We start from the raw sequence: 22,339 nt of genomic DNA, 5'->3' as shown, positions 1-22,339 counted from the left end.
GGGGCACAAGCACCCCGACTGCCCTGCTGCAAGCCCCGGGGGCTGCTGTGGCTGTGCTGGGGGAAAAGCCGCGGATGGGGCTTGCTGCAGGGACCAGAGGGGTTGGGGGGTTGGACTGGGTGACCCACAGAGGTCCCTTCCAATCCCAACCATGCTGTGATTCTGTGATTCTGAGGGAGCTGAGGCACCAACGCTGCTCGGGGCAGGGGAGATGCTGTTTGTGCTGTCCAGGGGGTGAGCTGGCACTGTGTGAAGTGTTTCCACCCTCGGGTGCAAGCACGTTGCCGCTTGGGGCGGACCTGCTGGAGAGCAGCTCTGCGGAGAGGGACTGGGAGTGCTGGGGGACGACAGGGTGACCATGAGCCAGCAGCGTGCCCTGGGTGCCAAGAAGGCCAAGGGGATCCTGGGGTGCATGAGGAGGAGTGTGGGCAGCAGGGCGAGGGAGGTTCTCCTGCCCCTCTGCTCTGCCCTGGGGAGGCCCCATCTGCAGTGCTGGGTCCAGTGCTGGGCTCCCCAGTTCAAGAAAGATGAGGAGCTACTGGAGAGAGTCCAGCGGAGGGCTACGAGGATGAGGAGGGGACTGGAGCATCTCTCCTGCGAGGAGAGGCTGAGGGAGCTGGGCTTGTTCAGCCTGGAGAAGAGAAGGCTGCGAGGGGACCTTCGAAATGCCTCTAAATATCTGCAGGGTGGGGGTCAGGAGGACAGGGCCAGACTCTTTCCAGTGGCGCCCAGCGACAGGACAGGGGGCAACGGGCACAACCTGAAGCCTGGGAAGTTCCAGCTGAACCCGAGGAAGAACTTCTTCCCTCTGAGGGTGCCGGAGCCCTGGCCCAGGCTGCCCAGAGGGGCTGTGGAGTCTCCTTCTCTGGAGATATTCCAGCCCCGCCTGGCCGCGGTGCTGTGCCCCCTGCTCTGGGTGACCCTGCTTGGGCAGGGGGTTGGGCTGGGTGACCCACAGAGGGCCCTGCCCACCCCGACCATGCTGGGATTGTGTGACTCTGTCCTGGGGCAGCCCTCGCAGCCCTGTTGGACCCTTCTGGCCTGCCTGGTCCATGGTTTTCACGGTTATGTGGGGGATGGAGTCCCCAGCCAGGGTCTCGGCGGGCCAAGCAGCGCCGTGGGCGGTTGCACGCTCGGCGGGGCAGGGCTGCAGCCCTTCGGGACGTGACTCATCCTCCCGGCTCATCCTGCTCCTCCCGACTGCTCTTCCCGTGCCTCTACCACGGCCCCGCTGCCCACCAGGACCCTCGCCACGGACGCCATCATCGTCGGCGAAGCCGCTCCGGTGCGTCCCATACCAGTCTGTGCTGGGGGCAAACGGGGCGAGGAGGAGGGATGGAGGAGCCTTTTGCCGAGCTCCTTCGCCGGCTCTCGGTACGGACGGAGCCCGGCTTTGCTCTCCCGTGCCCCAGCTCTGTGCCCGGGCTCCCTGAAATGCCGGGGGGTCCCTCGCAGCCCGGCCGCGCCGTTCGCCGGGGGCACCCGGGCTGTCGGGGCGTGCGCGGGGCTGCGCCCGCAGAGGCAGGGCTGGGGCAAAGGTTTCTTTCGCTCTCCCGAAGTTTGGCACCGACGCGGGGCGGAGGTGCGAGCCCAGGGGCGGTGGGGAGGAGGGGGTCGGGCTGGGGAAGGGGTCCCGGCTGGGCTGGGGGAGCCGTGCCGTGCCGGTATCCCACCCCCGGGCTCACCGAGGCGGCGGGCGCGGGCGAGCCGGGGCAGATCCCGCTTCCCGGGCGTGCCGGGCTCCGCACGCCTGCGCGGCAGCACGGGCAGCGGGGCCTCACCACGACCCCCGGCTTGGGGCAGGGAGCACGGGACGGGGTGCTTTGTCCTGGCAGGGGGCTGAGGGGGTTTTTTGGGCTGGCCCGGGGGCAAGCCGCAGGACCCCCGGCTGATGACGCCCCGTTCGCAGGGGGTCTGAGCCGCTGCTGTGCCCTGCCTGCTGCCCTGCATGGACGCCCAGCTGCAGGATGGGGCCGAGGCACCGCTGGAGGGATGCCCAGCGGCTGAGGTGAGTGTGGGCAGGGGCTTGGGGGCTGGAGATACCCCACAGGTAACAGGGGCTGGGCCCCCGGGGATGGGGAGACCCCCAGGACTGGGGGATGGAGATGTGGGTGCAGCCACCAGCACCACTGCGGGGATGGGACCGAGGGTCACAGAATCCCAGCATGGCAGGGGTGGGCTGGGACCTCTGGGGATCCCCCACCCAACCCCCTGCCCAAGCAGGGTCACCCAGAGCAGGGGGCACAGCACCGCGGCCAGGCGGGGCTGGAATATCTCCAGAGAAGGAGACTCCACAGCCCCTCTGGGCAGCCTGGGCCAGGGCTCCGTCACCCTCAGAGGGAAGAAGTTCTTCCTCGGGTTCAGCTGGAACTTCCCAGGCTTCAGTTTGTGCCCGTTGCCCCTTGTCCTGTCGCTGGGCACCACTGGAAAGAGTCTGGCCCCGTCCTCCTGACCCCCACCCTGCAGATATTTAGAGGCATTTCGAAGGTCCCCTCTCAGCCTTCTCTTCTCCAGGCTGAACAAGCCCAGCTCCCTCAGCCTCTCCTCGTAGGAGAGATGCTCCAGTCCCCTCCTCATCCTCGTAGGCCTCCGCTGGACTCTCTCCAGTAGCTCCTCATCTTTCTTGACCTGGGGAGCCCAGCACTGGACCCAGCACTGCAGATGGGGCCTCCCCAGGGCAGAGCAGAGGGGGAGGAGAACCTCCCTCGCCCTGCTGCCCACACTCCTCCTCATGCACCCCAGGATCCCATTGGCCTTCTTGGCACCCAGGGCACGCTGCTGGCTCATGGTCACCCTGTCGTCCCCCAGCACTCCCAGTCCCTCTCCGCAGAGCTGCTCTCCAGCAGCTCAGCCCCAGCCTGTACTGGTGCCTGGGGTTGTTCCTCCAAACACGTTCAGGCTGGGGAGGGGGGGCCGTGTCACGGAGAAGCCAACCTGACCCCATGGCTGCCATGGGCTGGAGGGACAAGCTGGGGAACAAGGGCCACCCCAGCTCACCCCTGTCCTCCCGGCACAGGTGTCGGCGGGAGCGCGGTGGGAGCAGCACCCGGCGCGGCAGTGGACGGTGCCGGAGGTGGGCGCCTGGCTGGCCGCACGGAGCGGGACCACCGAGCTGGCCGAGCTGGCCCACGAGCACGGCGTCTCCGGGCGGGCCCTGCTGCGCCTGACGGAGGGGACCCTGCGGCGCATGGGGGTGACCCCGCGGAGCCGGCGTCGGGAGCTGCTGCGGGAGCTGCTGCGGCTGCGGTTGCAGCAGGAGCTCGGCGAGCTGCTGCGCCTCGTTGGGGGTGAGCATCCTCCACGCCGGGGACGTGGGTTGAGGGTGGGCACCGGCCGTGATGGTCCCGAGGGGTGCCTGGGCTGCTCCCCCTCGCTGGTCACCATCCCCTCTCTGCCCAGAGTGAAGATGATGTCCCCACCGATGTCCCTGCGGGTGTCCTGGAGCCTGCAGACGGAGAGCTGACGCCACGGGAGGACAAAGTGGCAGCTGGAACTGAGCCCCCGAGGCAGGAGCGGTGCCATGGGGACCCCCGAGGTCACCGTGTCCCCCCAGAGAAGCCCAGCCCCGGCTGGTGCTGGCCGGCGAGGCAGGGAGTGGTGGTCACCAGGGGCACGAGGTGAGGGCGGCTGCCACGGGGTCCCACCAGCTCTGGCAAGCTGGGGGGAGCCCCACTGGCCCCGCAGCCCCCCGGGACGCTGCCGCAACCCAGGGCAGCCGCCCCCAGGAGTGACCCTCCAGCAACACAGCCCAGCGGTGTCCGTCTGTCTGTCCGTCCCGGCGAGGGGTGGTGGGACGAGTTCCCGCCGTGCTGCGCTGGGGAGATCCATGGGCTGGGTGGTGGGGGTCTGCCCGGCCTCAATAAACACCTTCCCGCTTGGCAGAGGGGTCCCTGCCCCCAGATTTCGGTCAGAGCTGGACACCCAGGGCCCCCCTGTCCACGGCCCCGGAGAGGGAGGCTGCAGGGTCCTCTGCCCCTCTCCTTGCCCGGCCCGAGACTTCTCCTGGGTGGGAAGGGTGCCCGGGCAGCTCTGTGTGTGCGCGTGCACGTGCGTGTGCCCCTGTGTGTGTGCACGTGTGTGTGCGTGCACGCGTGGCAGGCACCCAGGAGGAGACCGTGGGGCTGGTGAGAGGGGGCGGGAGGCAGGCAGGGGTGGCGGGTGGACAGAGACACAGGATCACGGACTGGTTTGGGTGGGAAGGGACCTTCAGAGGCCACCCAGTCCAACCCCCTGCCACGGGCAGGGACATCTCCAACCAGATCAGGGTGTTTGGGTGGGAAGGGACCTTCAGAGGCCACCCAGTCCAACCCCCTGCCACGGGCAGGGACATCTCCAACCAGATCAGGGTGTTTGGGTGGGAAGGGACCTTCAGAGGCCACCCAGTCCAACCCCCTGCCACGGGCAGGGACATCTCCAACCAGATCAGGGTGTTTGGGTGGGAAGGGACCTTCAGAGGCCACCCAGTCCAACCCCCTGACATGGGCAGGGACATCTCCAACCAGATCAGGGTGTTTGGGTGGGAAGGGACCTTCAGAGGCCACCCAGTCCAACCCCCTGCCACGGGCAGGGACATCTCCAACCAGATCAGGGTGCTCAGAGCCCCGTCCAACCTGGCCTGGAATGGTTCCAGGGATGGGGCATCTCCCACCTCTCTGGGCAGCCTGGGCCAGGGCCTCACCACCCTCATGGGGAAGAATTTCTTCCCAATATCTCATCTCAATCTGCCCTCTGTTAGTTTAGAGCCGTTCCCCCTTGTCCTATCACTGCACACCCTTGTGCAAAGCCCCTCTCCATCCTTCCTGTAGCCCCTTCAGGCACTGGCAGCTGCTCTAAGGTCCCCCCGGAGCCTTCTCTTCTCCAGGCTGAACAGCCCCAGCTCCCTCAGCCTGTCCTCGGAGGAGAGGTGCTCCAGCCCTTGGATCATCTCCTCCCGGCTTCGTTCTTGGCACTGCTGCCACTGTGTTTCTCAGAAATCAGAGCTCTTCTTGGAGAGGGCTCAGGCAGCCTGTGGAAGTGAAACTGCTCCTCAGGCTCACGTGCTTTCAAGCAAAAAGCCTCATTTCTTTCTTCTCATGGCAAGAGTTTCTCCTCCAAACCCCTCCCGAGGATGGAGGATGCCAAGAGGTGCTGCTTTGGCCGGGCTCCGTGCCCGGAGCAGCCAGTCGGGTGCTCCCAGTGCTCTCGCAGCCCCTGGGACCGGCACTGGTGATGCAGGGAGGGGGAAAGGAGGATTGCCCAGAGAGGTGGGAGATGCCCCATCCCTGGAACCACTCCATGCCAGGTTGGACAGGGCTCTGAGCAGCCTGATCTGGTTGGAGATGTCCCTGCCCATGGTAGGGGGCTGGACTGGAAGGCCTTGAACGGTCCCTTGCCACCCAAACCAGTCTGATTCTGTGATCCAGGGTAAGAGGAGCCTCTCGGGAGGTTTCTGGGCAGGAGCTCCAAGCTCTTCCCAGCCCCTGCTGCCTTTCGCCCCGTTTGGAGGCAGCAGCTTCGCCCGCATCCCACCGGCGTTGGACGGGTGCCCCAGGCACCCCGGTGCAGAACCCAGGACACGATCTGGGAGCCCGGCGTGGGGGCCTGGGGCTGCTGCTGCCTTCTGGGCTGCCTGGCTCAGCTCCAGCGCCGGCAGCGGAGTTTCACTTTCGGATTCTGCAGCGGACAGTACCCTGATTTCCAGGAAAGCCGAAGCCCTCCTCACTGCCTCCATAAAAAGGAAGGAGCAGCCCACCCAAGAGAGCATGGGCTTCTATCAAGAGAGGATTTGGGCTGGGCTGGCACCAGCCTGGGAGCTGCCGAGCACCGGAGGGAGACGGTAGGACCTTGTGGCTGAGCTCTGGGTCTGGGAGCTGGGGATCAACGCAGAGCAGGGTCCTCGTTTGTCTTCTGCTTCCTGTTTCATGTGTTTCCCCACGGCTCCAGCGAAGGAAAAAAGGGGTTGGAGGGCAGCAGGTGAGTGGTCTGTGCCCTGAGCGTGGGCTGGAGGAAGCAGCTTCTGCTCACCAGCCTGTTTGAGGGAGCTCGGGGGACCTGCGTGTGCTGCAAGGGTCGACCCGGGAGGGTGGGAAGGAGGCAGGGGGGTCCGAGCAGGAGGAGGGATCTGGGGGGGATTCAGGGGCAGGCTGATGTCTGCAGAGGTGCAAAGCCCGGCTGCAAGGGCTGGCAGCAGGGTGGATGGGGAGGAAGGGACGGACCCCTCCCCGGGCTGGGGAACGCTCTCTCCAGCCAAAACTGGTCCTGCCCACCCTGGGCACGACCCAGCCCCATGGTGGGTCGGGATGGGTGCACTCACCTGAAGGCCAGGTGTGCTGGGGTCGGGAACTGGGGGGCTGCGGAGCTGTGCGTGCTCTGGGGACCGGGGACCGGGTTGGGACGTGCCAGAGGGAGAGTGCGGGGCCGAAGGGGAGGTGGGAAGGCAGCCCTGAAGGGAGAGCTTTTCCTTTGGCTTTCTGTGGAGCGACGGTGGGGTTCACCTCTCCCAGCCTCTGCTACGGTCGAAACTTCTCCACCCAAAGTGCTCTGACCCTGGTGCAGCCCCTCGCAGGCACAAGCGCTTCCAGAGCCCGGTTCCCCTGGGGCAGGGCTGGGGAAAACACCCTTGAGGGGGCTCTTCCCGTGGAACGGGGTGCAGGCAAAATCACAGAATCATCATCGAGTGACAGAATGGTTTGGGTCGGAAGGGACCTTATAGACCATCTCGTTCCAACCCCCTGCCATGGGCAGGGACACCTTCCACCAGCCCAGGGTGCTCCAAGCCCCGTCCAACCATGGCAATCCCATGGCAGGTCATGCTGCCAGCCTTACTGCTTCCCTCGTGCACTTCCAAGGAAGAAAGTAGTCCCGAGCCATTCCATAAATATGCATTGTGGTCCTCTGCACACACTTACACAATTGCATGTGGCTTTTTCCTTATTCTTGAAGCAATATGAAGCCATGAGGGGACTTCAAAGTGTGCCTGGGTGCTCCTTCAGGATGTGGCTGGGTTGGAGTTCATGTTCTCCATCGCAGCCGTGGGGTGCTGTTTTCACAGAATCATCAAATAACAGATGGTTTGGGTGGGAAGGGACAGTTGAAGGCCACCCAGTCCAACGCCCATGCCGGGAGCAGGGACATCTCCACCCAGATCAGGGTGCTCAGAGCCCCGTCCAACCTGGCCTGGAATGGTTCCAGGGATGGGGCATCCCCAACCTCTCTGGGCAACCTGGGCCAGGGTCTCACCACCCTCAGCGTAAACAATTTCTTCCTTAGATCCAGCCTGAATCTCCCATCTTTCACTTTGTCCTATTGCTGCAGGCCCTGCCAAAAGGTCTGTCCCAGTACAAACGTACGTACGCACATGGTTTTGGAATTCTGAGATTGGTAATGTGCCAACGGGCGAGAATTTGGGAGGGGACCAAGCCAGGACAGTGGCCCAAGTGGACGGCGCCGCACAGCGTCGTGCTCAGCAGTCCAAGCTGGGTGGAAGGAGGAGGGGGGAGATGTTGGTGGCTGTGGCATTTGCCTTGAGAAGCAGCCGTCACGCGCGCTGGGGCTCTGCTTCCCGGGGAGCGGCTGCGCATCTGCCCGCAGATGGGAGGTAGGGAATAACCACCCCGCTTGGCGTTCCTTCGCTTGCTGAACTCTCCTTATCTCCACCCAGGAGGTTTTTTTGCTTTTGCTTTTCCACTTCTCCCCGCTGTCCTGCTGGCAGGGGTGCAGGAGCTGCTGGTGGGGGTGCTGCCATTCAGCGTGACCTGGATAGGCTGGAAAGCTGGGCAGAGAGGAACCTGATGAGGTTCAACAAAGCCAAATGCAGGGTCCTGCACCTGGGGAGGAACAACCTCATGCACCAGTACAGGCTTGGGGTGGACCTGCTGGAGAGCAGCTCTGCGGAGAGGGACCTGGGTGTCCTGGTGGACGACAGGTTAACCATGAGCCAGCAGTGTGCCCTGGCTGCCAAGAAAGCCAATGGGATCCTGGGGTGCATCAAGAAGAGTGTGGCCAGCAGGGCGAGGGAGGTTCTCCTTCCCCTCTACACTGCCCTAGTGAGTCCTCATCTAGAGTACTGTGTCCAGTTCTGGGCTCCCCAGTTCAAGAAAAATGAAGAGCTACTGGAGAGAGTCCAGCGGAGGGCTACGAGGATGATGAGGGGACTGGAGCATCTCCCCTACAAGGAGAGGCTGAGGGAACTGGGCTTGTTCAGCCTGGAGAAGAGAAGGCTGCGAGGGGACCTTATAAATGCTTACAAATATCTGCAGGGTGGGGGTCAGGAGGATGGGGCCAAGCTCTTTTCAGTGGTGCCCAGTGACAGGACAAGGGGCAACGGGCACAAACTGAAGCCTGGGAAGTTCCAGCTGAACCCGAGGAAGAACTTCTTCCCTCTGAGGGTGACGGAGCCCTGGAACAGGCTGCCCAGGGAGGTTGTGGAGTCTCCTTCTCTGGAGATATTCAAGACCTGCCTGGACAAGATCCTGTGCAGCCTGCTGTAGGTGACCCTGCTTCAGCAGGGGGGTTGGACTAGATGACCCACAGAGGTCCCTTCCAACCCGTACTATTCTGTGATTCTGTGACCCCCGCCGTGTTTCTCCCCCTCTCTTCAGGGGCGTGAGCTTCCCCAGCAGCAGTAGATGTAGGATCTGAACAGTGGTGGGACGGGGCACGTGCTGCCGCCGTGCCAGCGCCGTTTGCGCGGGCTCTGCCACGTCCAGGCTTTGTCTTGAGGCTGGCTGAGCCTGACCACAGAGCACAGATGTGAACTGGGCAACCTGTGTGTCTGGAGCTGGGGCTTTTCCGCAGGTCTCCACGCTCTGCTCTCACAGACCAGCCTGCTCTCTGTCCTTCAGCCTGCTCTCCATCCTTCCATGCCTCCTCCCCTCGAGAAAGCAGGCGTGAACCCAGCTTCCTCCCTTGCTGGGGGCTGCACAGTGGTGGCAGGAGGGCCAGTACTGGAGAAGTCAGCAGGTAGTAGGGCACCAGAGCATCCTTTTCAATCATGCTGAGGTTTGCCTTCATGTCCAGGCTTGGTCCTCCTCCCCATGATGCTGCTGTGGTGTGCAAGCATTGAGCCCTGTCCCGAGTCGCTCCTGGGCACCTTTTGCTGTCTGCAGAAGAGACTGAAAGCAGGAGATCCCTACTTTGCAAACTGGCCCTGGGCTAACATATACAATGGGTCTGTGGGTTTAGGTCCCAGGCAAAACCCTAGTCTGGTTGCCACCTCAAAAAGCCCTGATGAGTCTTTTCTGGCTGGGCAACCATCTCTGGTGGAGAAGGAATGGCCTCCACTGCTCCCTGGAATGAATGCTCTGCGTTGACGGGTTGCCACTCCTTGACTGTTTTCTGGCCTTCTCCTTTATGATTTTGGGCCTTTCCTTCCTGTTGTTTTACTTCCTGAATTCTTGAGATGGTCCTCGTCTTCTTCTTAACACCCCAGCCTTGTCTACCAGACCTGCTGTGTGACGGTGTGCTATCTCAGCTGAGCTGGGGAACTTGGCTGCCTGTGTCCTCTGCGAAGTCAAGCGTCTGACCACAAGGAGCATCTGCTGTGAGGTGAGACGAACCAGACACCATATCCATTGATCAAATTGCCTAAATCTTCACTGACTTGACAGGCAAAGCTGACACTAAAGGGTCTGAAAGGGTCCAAGAGCTCAGTCAGAAGCACCTCAGGTCAATACTGGTGTTGGTAAGAGTCTTGTATCATTGGTGGAACGAATGCTGAGTGCACGGGAAGGTTTTGTGCACTGAATAAATCTCTTCATTGTCCACCTGAATGGAGACAGAGACCATGATCGGGTTTGTATGACAGTGTAAAATAAATAGTGTAGGTCCCAGCAGGTCCCAGACTGTGTGCCTGGCATTGGATATTCGGGGATGAGCGTGTGCTGCGAGTGCAGGGTGCCGTGAGATGAGTGTGTGAGTGTGTGCCTCTGCTGGCAAGCACCAAGCTGGACCAGGCACCGAGGAGGAGACGCGTGGGGCTGGCGAGAGGGTGCGGGATGCAGGCAGGGGTGTTGGGTGGACAGAGGGGCTGTGTTGGTTCTCCAGGGTCCAGGAATGCGTGTGGCTCTCTGTATTTATGTATTTATGAGTCCTGTGGAGTATATGTGGGTGATGTTGAAGGCAGCAAACATTTTGGTTTAACATTAAGATTCCCCATTCCAAGGGGCTGGCCGCTGATTTTGGCAATGGTAGGCAGGCGGTCACACGCCTCGTGTTGTGGATTCCCCCACATGACTGCGTACGCTGTAAGACTAAATTTTCTTCACAGACAACAGATACTGAACATATTATTATAATATTTACCATTCTCATTTTAGCAGAGTTACATTAATAACGCTTTCTGAGGGGCTTCTGTAATTATTCTCCTGGGAGAAAAATTTCATTCCATACACAAGCAGCAGAACAACAGGTAACAAAATGATTAATCCTAAACACAAAACCAATTGGCCTTGGGGTACTCAGTTTCTACGTCTGCAAGTCCTGTTTTCTGGTTACAGTTCATCGAAGGTCTCTGGTCAATCAAAGTCGAAATTCTCCAGTTGGTGCTTGGTCAGGCTTCGGTGCCTTTTTCACTGTGTAGAATGAATCCGGGAATCAATTCCCTCTACCTTGACTGCAGTGTAAATCTTTTATAGCACAGCATAGGGTCCTTTCCACTTCTCTTTCAACGGTTTGATTTTCCAGGTCTCTATATAAACAGTGTCCCCTGGCTGAAATGGGTGAACTGGTGCATTCAAGGGAAGAGAAACCTTTTGATTTAGGTACCTACGGAGTGAAGACAAATTCTGCAAAAGAGAAATCAGTCTTATTGAATTGCAGCCTGTCCTTTTCTATGCATTTGGTGTCTCTTAATGTTTAAAAGATTTGTGGGATGTGCTTTCCCCTATATGATCTCAGAGGGGCTCACTCCTGCCTTGACCCTAGGGGTTATCTGAATTCACAAAAGAGCTTCTGTCCACTTAGGGTCTGCTTCCTGACAGCATTTAGAAACTGGTCTCTTGAGAGCCTGATTCATCCTTTCTACCTTCCCACTAGACTGTGGCCTCCAGGGGGTGTGTAGATCCCACTTAAATCGGAGAAATCTCCACACTCCCTGAACCACTCCTGAAGGAAAAGGAGGTCCACTGTCAGAGGATAAACCCTCAGGGATCCCAAACCTAGGGCTAACTTCTTTTGATAAAATTTCAGCAACTTCCCTGGCCCAGCTGTTTTGACAAGGGAAAGCTTCAGGCCACTCAGAAAATGTTTCTGGTAGAACAAGCAGATATTTGTATTGTCCACTTTTTGGTAACTCGGAGAAGTCTATTTGCCCGTACTCAGCAGGGGCTATTCCCCCTTTTCCTTCGCCCATTGGTGGCTTCCTTTGCATCTTCGAGAGTCCAGTGGAGGGCTATGAGGATGATGAGGGGACTGGAGCATCTCTCCTATGAGGAGAGGCTGAGGGAGCTGGGCTTGTTCAGCCTGGAGAAGAGAAGGCTGAGAGGGGACCTTCGAAACGCCTCTAAATATCTGCAGGGTGGGGGTCAGGAGAATGGGGCCAGACTCTTTGCAGTGGTGCCCAGCGACAGGACAAGGGGCAACGGGCACAAACTGAAGCCTGGGAAGCTCCAGCTGAACCCGAGGAAGAACTTCTTCCCTCTGAGGGTGACGGAGCCCTGGCCCAGGCTGCCCAGGGAGGTTGTGGAGTCTCCTTCTCTGGAGATATTCCAGCCCCGCCTGGCCGCGGTGCTGTGCCCCCTGCTCTGGGTGACCCTGCTTGGGCAGGGGGTTGGGCTGGGTGACCCACAGAGGTCCCTTCCGACCACTAACATTCTGTGATTCTGTGATTCTGTGATATGGCACCTCATCTCATTTTTCCATTCTATGACAAAGTAGCGTTAATTGTAATATAGTACTAGATGCTAGGGATCCGTTTTCAGGCCATCTTTCACCATCTTCCCAGTGATATTGTGGCAACTATTGATTACACTACCATTTTCATTTATCCCTATCAGGGGGTCCCCTCCAAATCGATGTTAATTCTTTAGGATGCATCCTAATGGAGAACAAAGAGGAGCCTCCTTGGAAGCAGTGGAACCCTGCTCAGTACCAAGAAAGAATTTCCTAACCCAACATTTCATACACAAAAGTTCCAAATACAAAATGAGGGATCTTCTCACTACGTTACAAACTCAGTATGTAGAAACAAAACTCTGCTGCTTCTGCGTAGCTTTTCTGAAGCATCTTATGCAGAGCTGAAGCAAAGCTTATGTAGAGCTTGTGCAAAGAACAACTCCAGCTGCTTCCTTAAGAGGTCTCACTGTTCCCCTCTTTTCCCCTCAAAATACCTCTATTCCAATGGCGTTGCACCGTTGTGACGCTTACCACCCGACGGCAGGAGAGGAGCCGGTGGGGTCCCCAGTCAACAGGTCGGTGCGTGCTGGAGTCCAGCCAGGCCGCTTCTCCCTGTTGGGTACTGCAAGGCGATTGGGCAAGGCTGTCAGCGCAGTCCCATCTGAATTGTCAAAACCGTTGTCCCAAAATTGGGATCATTTACCCGGAGTGCGATACGCCAACAGACTCACAGAGCAGAGGTATTGTCTTCATTGCATATTTGCACACATATGGGTGCTAGGTGATAATTCCACAAAGCTAGCACACCGCTGAGCGGAGTCACAAGGACTATATACCCTCACAAAAATAAGGAAATTACTCCCTACATTCTGATTGGTTTGTCCGGTTGTACACTCATCTTAAAGGTATATTCCTTCTTTATTTAAATATGCATGCTCGCCAGCTGTGCTGGGGTGCTGTCTTTTGGGTTCTGAACTGAGTCGGTGGTCGCAACCTCCCCCTGCCACCTCTACCTTTCTCCTAGTTACCCTCGATTTTTGCCCGAGGTACCCTAGATTTTTGTTGACTTCAAGCTTTTTCCACAGTCATCCAGCTTTTGACTCCTTCTGGGCAGGATGGTCCCCTTTTATCCGTCTGTTGGCTCCTCTTCAAGGGCATAGTTGTTAGTCAAGCATACATTGTCTGTACAAAGTAGTCAGGCCCAAATTAAACAGCGTCACTACCACCTAAGCCTTTCTGCCCGATATCACAGGCAGGGGTGTTGGGTGGACAGAGGGGCTGTGCTGGTGCTCGAGGGACCCAGGAATGCACAGAGCTGTCTGTACTTCTGTATTGATGAGTCCTGTTGGGTATATGTGTGTGCTGCTGTGGCAGCACCTTGTCCATGCCTGGTTGTCGTGGTTTAGCCCCAGCTGGCTACGAAGAACCACGCGGCTGTTCACTCACTCCTGGCCCCTGGTGGGACGGGGAGGAGAATTGGAAGAAAATGGCAAAACACGTGGGTTGGGATAAAGAGAGTTTAACAGAACAGCAAAGGAACAGAGAAGTAACAACAATAATACCGATATAAACAATAGATAAAGCGGGTGATTCACAATGCGATTTGCTGACTGCTCAATGCCTACCCCACTCCCGAGCAGAAATTCCCCTCCTCTGGCCATCTCCCCCAGTTAAATGCTGAGCAAGACGTCAGATGGCATCGAATATCCCATTTGTTTGGCTGCTTTGGGTCAGCCATCCCGGCTGTGCTCCCTCCCAGCTTCCTGTGAAAATTAACTCTATCTCAGCGAAGCCAGGGCACAGGTTGTGTGGCCAAGGCAGAGCGTGTGTGTGTCTGTGTGTGTCTGTGTGTGTGTTGTGTCCAGGATACACGCTCAGCTTCAGGGTTGAACCTGCAAACGGGAAAGCAGCAGGGACATCCCTTGTCCTGGGATGGAGACTCTGGGTCTTGGGGCATGCCAGGCTGGGCTCCAGCAGCTGGGCAGGAGGAATCCCCAGGGCTGGAGCTGCTGAAGACCCCTCTTATAAGAGGCTGGGGCCTCTTACAACATACCTTAAAGACAGTCTGTTTTCTTCTTCCACAGCCATGGGGTCACCGAAGGATGTATTAGAGGGTGATGAAAAGGCACACGTTGGCAAAAAGCTGCTGGCAGAAGCATGTGAGAAGGAAGGACTGGATGATGCATACTGGCTCCCCAAACTGTCAGAGATACTGGGTGTCAAGTCCAGAGAAGCCCTGAAACATCTGCAATATGAAGACTACCTTAAGCTGGAGTGCGAAGTACGGTACCCGTGGGAAACCAAGGCGCTCCGAAAACTCCTGGAACTAGCAGACGACAAAGCAACTTCTGAGGAGCTGCAGAAGGAGCGCTTGGAGGTGGCAAAGCAGAGACAAGAAGCGGCCAAGGTAGCCCTGAAGGAGCTGAAAGAAATGCACAACAGCCGCAGCCACAGCAAGGACGTTCTAAGACAGAAAGAGGAGGCTCTGTGGCAAGCCATGGAGATTCCCAAGGAGTACTGGGCACTACAGGAGAAGTCTCTGGTGGATGCGCTGGAGAGAATCCAGAAGCAGCTGGAGCAGCAGGAGTTGTCGGTGGGCAGGGCTGAGAACGTCTCTGACCCGGAGGTCCTGAGGCGGGCGTCAGGGGGACTGGCCCTGCAAGGCATTTACAGAACCAGCAGCCTTGCGGATGTGCTGGCAAAGCGAGAGCAGATCATCAGGATTCCCGACGGCTTCAGGCTGGCCGGTCCAGAGCAAGGGTCGCTGCTTGAAAGGAAGGAGTTCTCCTCCTCTGCAGCAGAAGCCACTTTCACCAAGTCCATTGAGCAGCTGGGGTTCAGCATCAGCGTTTGTGCCAAAGCTGGGTTCTGGGGGTTTAATGCTGAAGCTGGTGTCGATTACAGCAGGTCCTCACAGTCGGAGGACACCCACCAGTCGCGCTCGGAACAGAGCTACATTTGCACCACCAAGTACCAGTACATCCCTCTGGCCTCCTGCTACTTCCAAAAGCATCAGCTTCGCCTCTCGGATGCGGCCCTGCGGGAGTTGCAAGACATTGAGCATCTTTTGAGCATCACTCAGGAAGCAGACAGGCCCAACATGCTGAGGAGTAGGTGTGCCAGCTTCTTCAGCAGGTTTGGGTCCCATGTAAACCAGGGTCCCCTCCACTTTGGGGGGATATTCTGGTGGAAGGCATCTACGGAAGGATTCAGAGCCGAGCAGCGGGAAGAGATGAAGCGACAAGCATCTGAAGCACTGAACTGCTACATCGAGGCCAGCTACAGAGGCTTCAGTGTCAGCGTGGCAGTAGACATGGACAGTTCGAAATCCAGCTCCCAGGCTTCTTTTCAGGGAAAAGATGGAAGGAGTGCCCACACAGCGGTTCAGCTCTACGTGACCAGCACAGGGGGCCCGCCAGAGATGGATTGCCTTCCTCAGTGGAAACTGGGGCTTGTAACTAATAACACAACCTGGTGTGTCATCGACCGAGGCTTTCATATGATCCCCGTGTGGGATATAGTCCTGTTCAATCACAGCAGTGATTTTGAGTCCAGCTATGAAATGAGCAGCAGCCTCAGGGCTGCGTACGAAGCGCTAACGAATCACAGTGTTGGCACCATGTTTGGGGAGGAACTGGTCAGTGCAGTGGAAGAGGCCAGAGCTTTCGTGGAGAAGGTGAAGGGCTGGGAGGTGATGGTGGATGAAAGGAAACTGCTCACCCTGGTAGATTTCAAACAGAATCTGAATGAAAAAACTGGAAACCACAGCGTCTGGATCAACGTATGCCTGTCAGCCAAGGCACTGCAGGAGTTCCTGGTGAATACCGTTCTGTTTTGCAAGAAGTCACCTCCCGAAAACACCACCTACATCAAGTCTCTGTTGAGGTGCCTCCTGGATCCTCATATCTATTCTGTCAAGGACTTCCCCAGGTCTTCCTTTGTTATGCAATGGATCTTCCAGACTGAGTACGCGCTTCCTGAAACTCCCGATGTTTCTGAGCTTGAAGATCTCACCAAGACCCTGGTGCAAATGAAGGAGTACATCCAGGAAGTCACCTACGCACCAGAGACCTCTGCATCTGCCATTCATGAAGCAAAGATAAAAGCCACCTTGACTGCAAGCCTAGCTGTTTATTCCTTACTCCAGTTTCTCCGGGAAACGGCACAGAAAGACATAGAACTGTTGGTGCTCTTAATCACGACCAGCACGGGATACCAGGTGGAAAGTAGCACTTTTCAGTACCTCCTTGGATGTCCAGAAATCAACTTCATGATAGAAGAATTGCAAATGGGACATAAGGAGTATCTGAGTCTGAAGGAGCAAGATGTTTACAGAGCCCAGGCCTTCCTGCTGCTGACGGGTCTAACTGTAACACCCAAACATAAAGGGGTGTCCCCTGAGCAGAAGAGTAAGTGTTTAGTTCTCATGGAAGATCAGATGAAAAACTTGTGGTCCACAGAGATAAAAACTCTCCTGGAAAAGCACAGTGCATTCAAAGACTGGGAGATGCTGGAAAGTGACTTGCATTCCTTCGTTGACGGGCGCTTGGATGACACACGTGATGATCTGAAGAAATGCAGTATAATCCAAGACATGGAAGACATTTTTCAAAGACTAGAGCCTTCCAGTCAGTCCAAATGCAAAGCAGACAGCAGGGAATCTGAAGCAAATCCAGCCTTTGCAAACCAAGAGTTCCTCCACTTACTTAAGCGCCTTGGACTAGAAAGTCACTATCCGAGAAAAATGGGGACGGAAGATTTCCACATCATATACAAGACAAGTTTACATGACAGCCAGCCCAGCAAGGACAATGAACTACCATTTTACTTCTTGCAAAAGCTATTAACTGTGGATTATCGGGTGAGGTACCTGACTTGCAAGGACGAGAGCGACCCAGGACTCACACCCGTGCCAAAAGCCACAGAGCAAGAGCATGAACCCTCGGATTCCTTTGATGACTTTTTGGCTGCTTTGGAGGAAGGCAGCCCTGAATCTTCAACCAGCGACAGTCGTGTGCACCCCATGGACCTGCAGATGGCAATTTTTCATTGCGCTGATGATTTCATGAGACAGTACATTTCCACAAAGCTTGCTTTCTGCCAGTTTGCGCTACCTCTCCTGGTACCAAACCCCTGCACTTCACAGATAGAGTTCCCCCTCTGGTCCCTCAGCCAAATCAAAAAGAGCTGGAAAGGGGCTGAGAAGTCAGGGAAGCAGGCTGGAATTATGAGTTACAAAAACAAACTCATTTGTCAGGCAGAGACACCCATTGTGTCCTTCATCCGGATCGGCAGTTCTCCCTCCTCTTCCAAGTCTCAGCTCCTGAATGCTCTGCTGAGCAAACAGAAGCATGACACTTTTTTCCACCGACATTGCAAAGGCAGCACCAAAGACTGTTTGCTGATGAAAGGTGTTGTGGAGATCTCCTGGTACTGTCCCCGGGGTAGCGACGATGACAGCTTTGACTGCTGTGTTGCCTTCTGTAACCTGCACGGAGATGCAAGGGATCACGAAGAGCAGCTGCAGTTTTTGCAGGAGATATCTGCTGTGAACGTGGCTCTCGTATCCGAGTCTGATCAGAGTGACAAGAAAGGGATGAAAATCTTACGTGACCTGTGGCAGTCGCAAAAGCCTTTGGTTTGCCTTTTCACTGAAAAAGAGAATGTTGCCGCTGGCCGATCTAGCCAAAACACAAGAATAGGTATCAAGAACAGAAACAAAGCAGAATTGATGGACGAGCTGATAAAAACAATTAAGGATCTCCTGCAAGGCTCTAATACTCTTTTCAGCCTGGATGCCTGCCTGGACAAAGCTCGCAAGCACGGATTCTTAGTCGATGAAGATGCAGACGCCTGCGTGATAGCCAAAGAACAGGCAAAGGCACTGGTGGAGCTTCTGAAGAAAGAGAAGTTGTCTGAGATCAAATCACAGCTCCTGCCTCTTCAAGGAAAACTATGGCACATGTGGTGCAAAAAGGACAAAGAACTGACTCGCTTGCAGGAAAAGAGGAACAAGAGCATAGAGCACCATCGGAGTCAAATTGAGTCAGAGAAGTCAGCCATAAGAAGGAAGCAACTAGAGAAAGCATACCCCCTCAATCCGCTGATGAAATCAGTCCTTGGCTTTCTCCAGTCACAGCCAGCAGATACCAAGAAATACTTTCTGCAGTGGATGAAGGTCTTTATGGATGACCTGTCCTCCGATCGCCTTGACGAACTGAGGAAAGACTATCACCAGCTATGGTCTCAAATCCTGGCAATAAAGAAAAGCAATGAGAAAACTGATGTGAAAAGTTGGATGCTGAGTAAGTTAGAAGCCCTCTCCAATGAAATCAATGATTCATCCATTGGCCTGGAGCATATTTTGAGAGAGGTAGGGCAGATTTACGAAGCTCTGGAATCAGTGGATAAATGTTTTGTCAAATTACCTGAAATTGCAGCTGATCTGATGGTTTCAGGGTATCCTGTCGAGCTGATGGATGGGGATGCTTCTTACGTACCATTACGATGGGTCGGAGCAATCTTTGACAGATTAATTGAGAAGCTAGGGGACAAACGAGTATTTGTTCTCTCAGTGATTGGCATTCAGAGCACGGGGAAGTCAACCCTCTTGAATGCCATGTTTGGTCTTCAGTTTAATGTCAGTGCAGGGCGATGCACCCGGGGAGCGTTTATGCAGCTAATTAAAGTGGATGAGAAGCTGCGACAGGATTCGGACTTTGATTACATGCTAGTTGTCGACACAGAGGGACTTCGTGCCATAGAGATGGCCAATAAACAGTCCCTTAATCATGACAACGAGCTGGCCACCTTTGTCATTGGCGTCGGCAACATGACTCTGATCAATATCTTTGGAGAAAATCCTTCAGAAATGCAAGATGTCCTTCAGATCGCTGTGCAGGCTTTTCTGCGGATGAAGCAAGTAAAGCTCTCCCCAGGCTGCCTGTTTGTACACCAAAATGTGGGAGAAATCAGTGCCAAGGAACAGAACATGGAAGGACAAAGACGTCTGCAGGAAAAGCTGGATGAAATGACCGTGACAGCCGCCCAGCAGGAATTCTGCGATGTCTCCTGCTTCAGCGACGTCATCCGCTTTGATGTGAACACCCACATTCACTACTTTGCTCACCTGTGGGAAGGAAACCCGCCAATGGCACCACCCAACCCCACCTACAGCCAGAACGTCCAGGAATTGAAGAGCAAAATTCTCCAAGCTGCCAAGAAGGAGTCGCAGGGCAGCATTTTGAGGCTCTCGAGCTTGAAAGTTCGTATTACTGACCTCTGGAACGCTTTGCTGAACGAAAACTTCATTTTCAGCTTCAAGAATTCAGTGGAGATTGCTGCGTACAAGAAGCTGGAAACTGCATTTAGTCAGTGGACCTGGCAGCTGAGGAGTCACATCTTAGACTTGCAAATGAAACTGGACAATAAAATTCGGAATGGGGACTTGCAGAAGGTCACCATAAAAACCCTTGAAGATCTAGTGCAAGGGACAAGTGATGCCATCATGAAAGACATGGAAAAGTATTTCAGTGAAGACAGAGACCGTGAGATACTGGTCCAGTGGAAAAGCAACACGGAACTGAAGCTGAAAGAACTCAAAGAGTCTCTTCTTCTTGAAACCAGAAAGAAGTGTGAGAATCTTCTTGAAGTAAAGAAGAACCAGCGCAACCTGGATGAAAGGAAGTCAGAATATGAAGACAAGCTCCTGAAAAGGAGTAGGCAGTTGGCTCTGTCTCTCAAGGGCCAGAGACTAAGTGAAAGAGAACTGAGAGACAACTTTATTTCTCTCTGGGCAAAATGGGTTGCTGAAGTGTCCTCTGCTGCTCCCCCCCTAGAACAGGTTGATATAGATGTGGAAATCGAAGATGTCCTTCTAGATCACTTTAAGGAGCCGAACTTACATGCACGAATCGGGGCAGTTCCAGAAAAACACAGAGAATTTTCTGTTGATGTGAAGAAACATGTTGCTAAGAAGAAACATTGGGGCATCTTGCCTATGAGCTTTGATGACGCTGATGTGAGCAGCATGCACCGCATTACAGAGAACATCATAGCGTCTGTGAGGGCAAACATTGATAAGAAGGAAAAGGAGAAAAGGGATTACAGTCGAAGTTTTCTTCATGAAATACTAAATGAAGTACAGAAAGGTATGAGCTCTGTCCCTAGCAATGCAAAATACAGTTTTAATAACAATTACAGAATAGATTTGTCACTGTATCTGTGCAGAATGGCAGCAGAAAGGTTTAAAGACATGCACGCGGCATTCAGAAAAGCAAATGATCCAGCCATCTACCTGGAGAGCAAGAGAGAAGATTTCTTTAAATGTTTCCAGATTTCCTGCCAAGGAGCCACTTCTATCACAACATTTGCTGTTTTTCTGTGCGACAAGATTGCCCCAGCTCTTCACCGGGCAGTCTATGAGAGGACAGCGCTTGACATAGCTCGAGACATGAAGAGTAAAATCCCAGACTTCAGAGGCAACAGATCCTGTCTGGAAGTTTGCATACTGAGATACCTGGCACAAGAAGAAAATTTTGAGAAGTTCAAGAATTACCTTCAGTGCCCAGGAGACTTTTTAGAGACGTACATTGAGACACGTGTTGAGATGTACTGCTTAGATAAGAACAGGAGGCTGGAGAAGTTCTTAGATGACTCCCTCACTCACTGCTATGAAAGCATCCACTCAGCGGTTTTTGCATCAACCAGAATTGTCAAAGACAGAAAAGACAGAAATGACAAAATCTCTCTTTGGCTGGATGAATTCTGCAGCACACTTGGAGAGCTGCTGAGCTTGCCCAGAAGGGACCTGAAGGGCATTGAGCATCAAGAAATAACAGACATAGAGTTCCTGAATAACGCCATGACAGAAGCACTGACTGCCCTGAAAGAGCGTCTCAAGGAAGAGTTTGTGAGTGCCGATATGAGCTCGTTCGAAAGGCAGCCTCACACCATCCTGGCCGAGCAGTTTGCAGGGTGCTGGGAGAAGTGTCCCTTTTGTGGGGCTCTTTGCACAAACACCATGCCGAATCACGATGGAGACCATCGCCTTGTCTTCCATCGTCCGCAAGTATTGACAGGATACAGGTGGCATAAAACAGACAATCTGGTCATTGATATTTGTTCTAGTAGCGTTGCAAGTGATTGTTTATTCAGGATTGGTGAAGACAAATGGATCCCCTACAAGAGCTACCGTGATGCAGGATCTCCTTATTCCACTTGGAACATTCCTGCTGATCCGTCCATGCAACTGTACTGGAAATGGTTTGTGTCTCATTTCAGGAGAGAGCTAGAAATATGGTACAATGGGAAATTTCATGGCAAAGGAGAAATTCCTGCTTTGTGGCAGAGAATTACAAAGCAGGAAGCACTTGACGAACTGGAGAAGCTTTAGGCCAAGTCGATATGAAGGAAGAACGGCAACTGCTTTGCATTTTAGAAGAACGTAGTACAAGTCTATCCACAAAAGTCTTCCACCTCAAGCCACATGAAGAAAACAATATCTAATTGCTCCCAAAGTTAGGTAAAATGAAGTGTGCTACGCCTGCTATTGCTCAAAAATTCCTTTGCTTCATGGTAAAGTCAGAATCCTCTTCCCCTCTTGCCATAAACATTTAGCTCTGCTTTGTCTTAGATTGCCCAGAGAGAAATAAAAACCAAAAACATTCCTGCTACAAGCCGTCATATGGCCAAGATGAAGACCAAGTGCTGCATGAAGAGCAAAGGCAGCATTAGAAAGTATCAATGTTGTCCTAGCCGTGACAGCAGCCACTCTTGCTATTTGCTTAGCTGTTGAGCAAAAGCCTTTGTATGCGCAAGGTAGAGAATTACGTATCTTTGCAGCTTCCTCAGCAGCCATCGGCAGCGTGTGACGTTAGTGTTTGTGCTGTGAGGACAGGCTGATGGCAATGGGGCGATGGTCTGGAGAACATGTAACCAGCTGGGACTTCACCAGTGAGGCAGTCGGTGGTTTTTGCTGCACAGCTCCTGCAACGCCGCTGGAAACCCAAGGACCAATCCTTCCTGGAGAGTCAGCCAAAGTAGTGATTCCATATAATCCCTGGTAGTCTTTGCTAATAAACTAATGGAGTTGGACTGGACCGATCTCTGTAGCCTTTATTGTCAGGTGAGCCCCAGTTGTGTGTGACTTCAGCGTTGGTGCTGTGAAGACGGGCAGGTGGCAACTGGGCGATGGACTGGGTACGAGTGTGTGGAAGCAGAGTGTCTGCTCTTTTCCAGGTGTCTGGCCAACGACCTTCTTCAGTGTCTGAAGGGATAATACTATGGGGAGGAAGCCATAAGCAAGAACCTCCAGTTAAACAGATCTGACCAACAAATGACAAGGGAGTGGGAACCAAGCCTGGTCAGTCACAGTAACTGATGAGTGTGAGGGTGAGAAGGTTTATTCCACCGAGGTTATCTGACTGGGGAGCGGGTCAGATGGGAAGCTAAGGGGAAAACGCAGACATTGAGGTGGGAAGGAATGCAGACATGCCTTGAGGAGACACAGGGATGCTGTAGCTCTTCT

At 54.9% G+C, this 22,339-nt stretch overlaps 1 protein-coding gene across 4 annotated transcripts; it reads left to right on the top strand.

Moving 5' to 3' along the window:
• Nucleotides 1-5,666: 5,666 nt before the first annotated feature.
• Nucleotides 5,667-21,911, top strand: LOC104337460 (interferon-induced very large GTPase 1-like). 4 transcript variants are annotated; one of them, XM_075415123.1, is made up of 3 exons: nucleotides 5,667-5,815; nucleotides 9,410-9,525; nucleotides 13,896-21,911. In XM_075415123.1, exon 3 carries the CDS (start codon nucleotides 13,898-13,900, stop codon nucleotides 21,203-21,205), a length of 7,308 nt encoding a protein of 2,435 aa, XP_075271238.1. In that variant the 5' UTR covers nucleotides 5,667-5,815; nucleotides 9,410-9,525; nucleotides 13,896-13,897; the 3' UTR covers nucleotides 21,206-21,911. The 4 variants fall into 4 exon arrangements, with proteins under 4 accessions (XP_075271238.1, XP_075271235.1, XP_009941696.2 ...); XM_075415120.1 differs by having other exon boundaries at nucleotides 5,667-5,952; XM_075415121.1 differs by lacking the exon at nucleotides 5,667-5,815 and adding an exon at nucleotides 5,938-5,952 and having other exon boundaries at nucleotides 9,380-9,525.
• The last annotated feature ends 428 nt before the right edge of the window (nucleotides 21,912-22,339 follow it).

The sequence above is a fragment of the Opisthocomus hoazin genome, chromosome 2, assembly GCF_030867145.1.
Source record: "Opisthocomus hoazin isolate bOpiHoa1 chromosome 2, bOpiHoa1.hap1, whole genome shotgun sequence".
Taxonomy (NCBI): Eukaryota; Metazoa; Chordata; class Aves; order Opisthocomiformes; family Opisthocomidae; genus Opisthocomus; species Opisthocomus hoazin.
The sequence above is the reverse complement of the archived record's forward strand: the minus strand, read 5'-3'. Positions and strand labels throughout refer to the sequence as shown.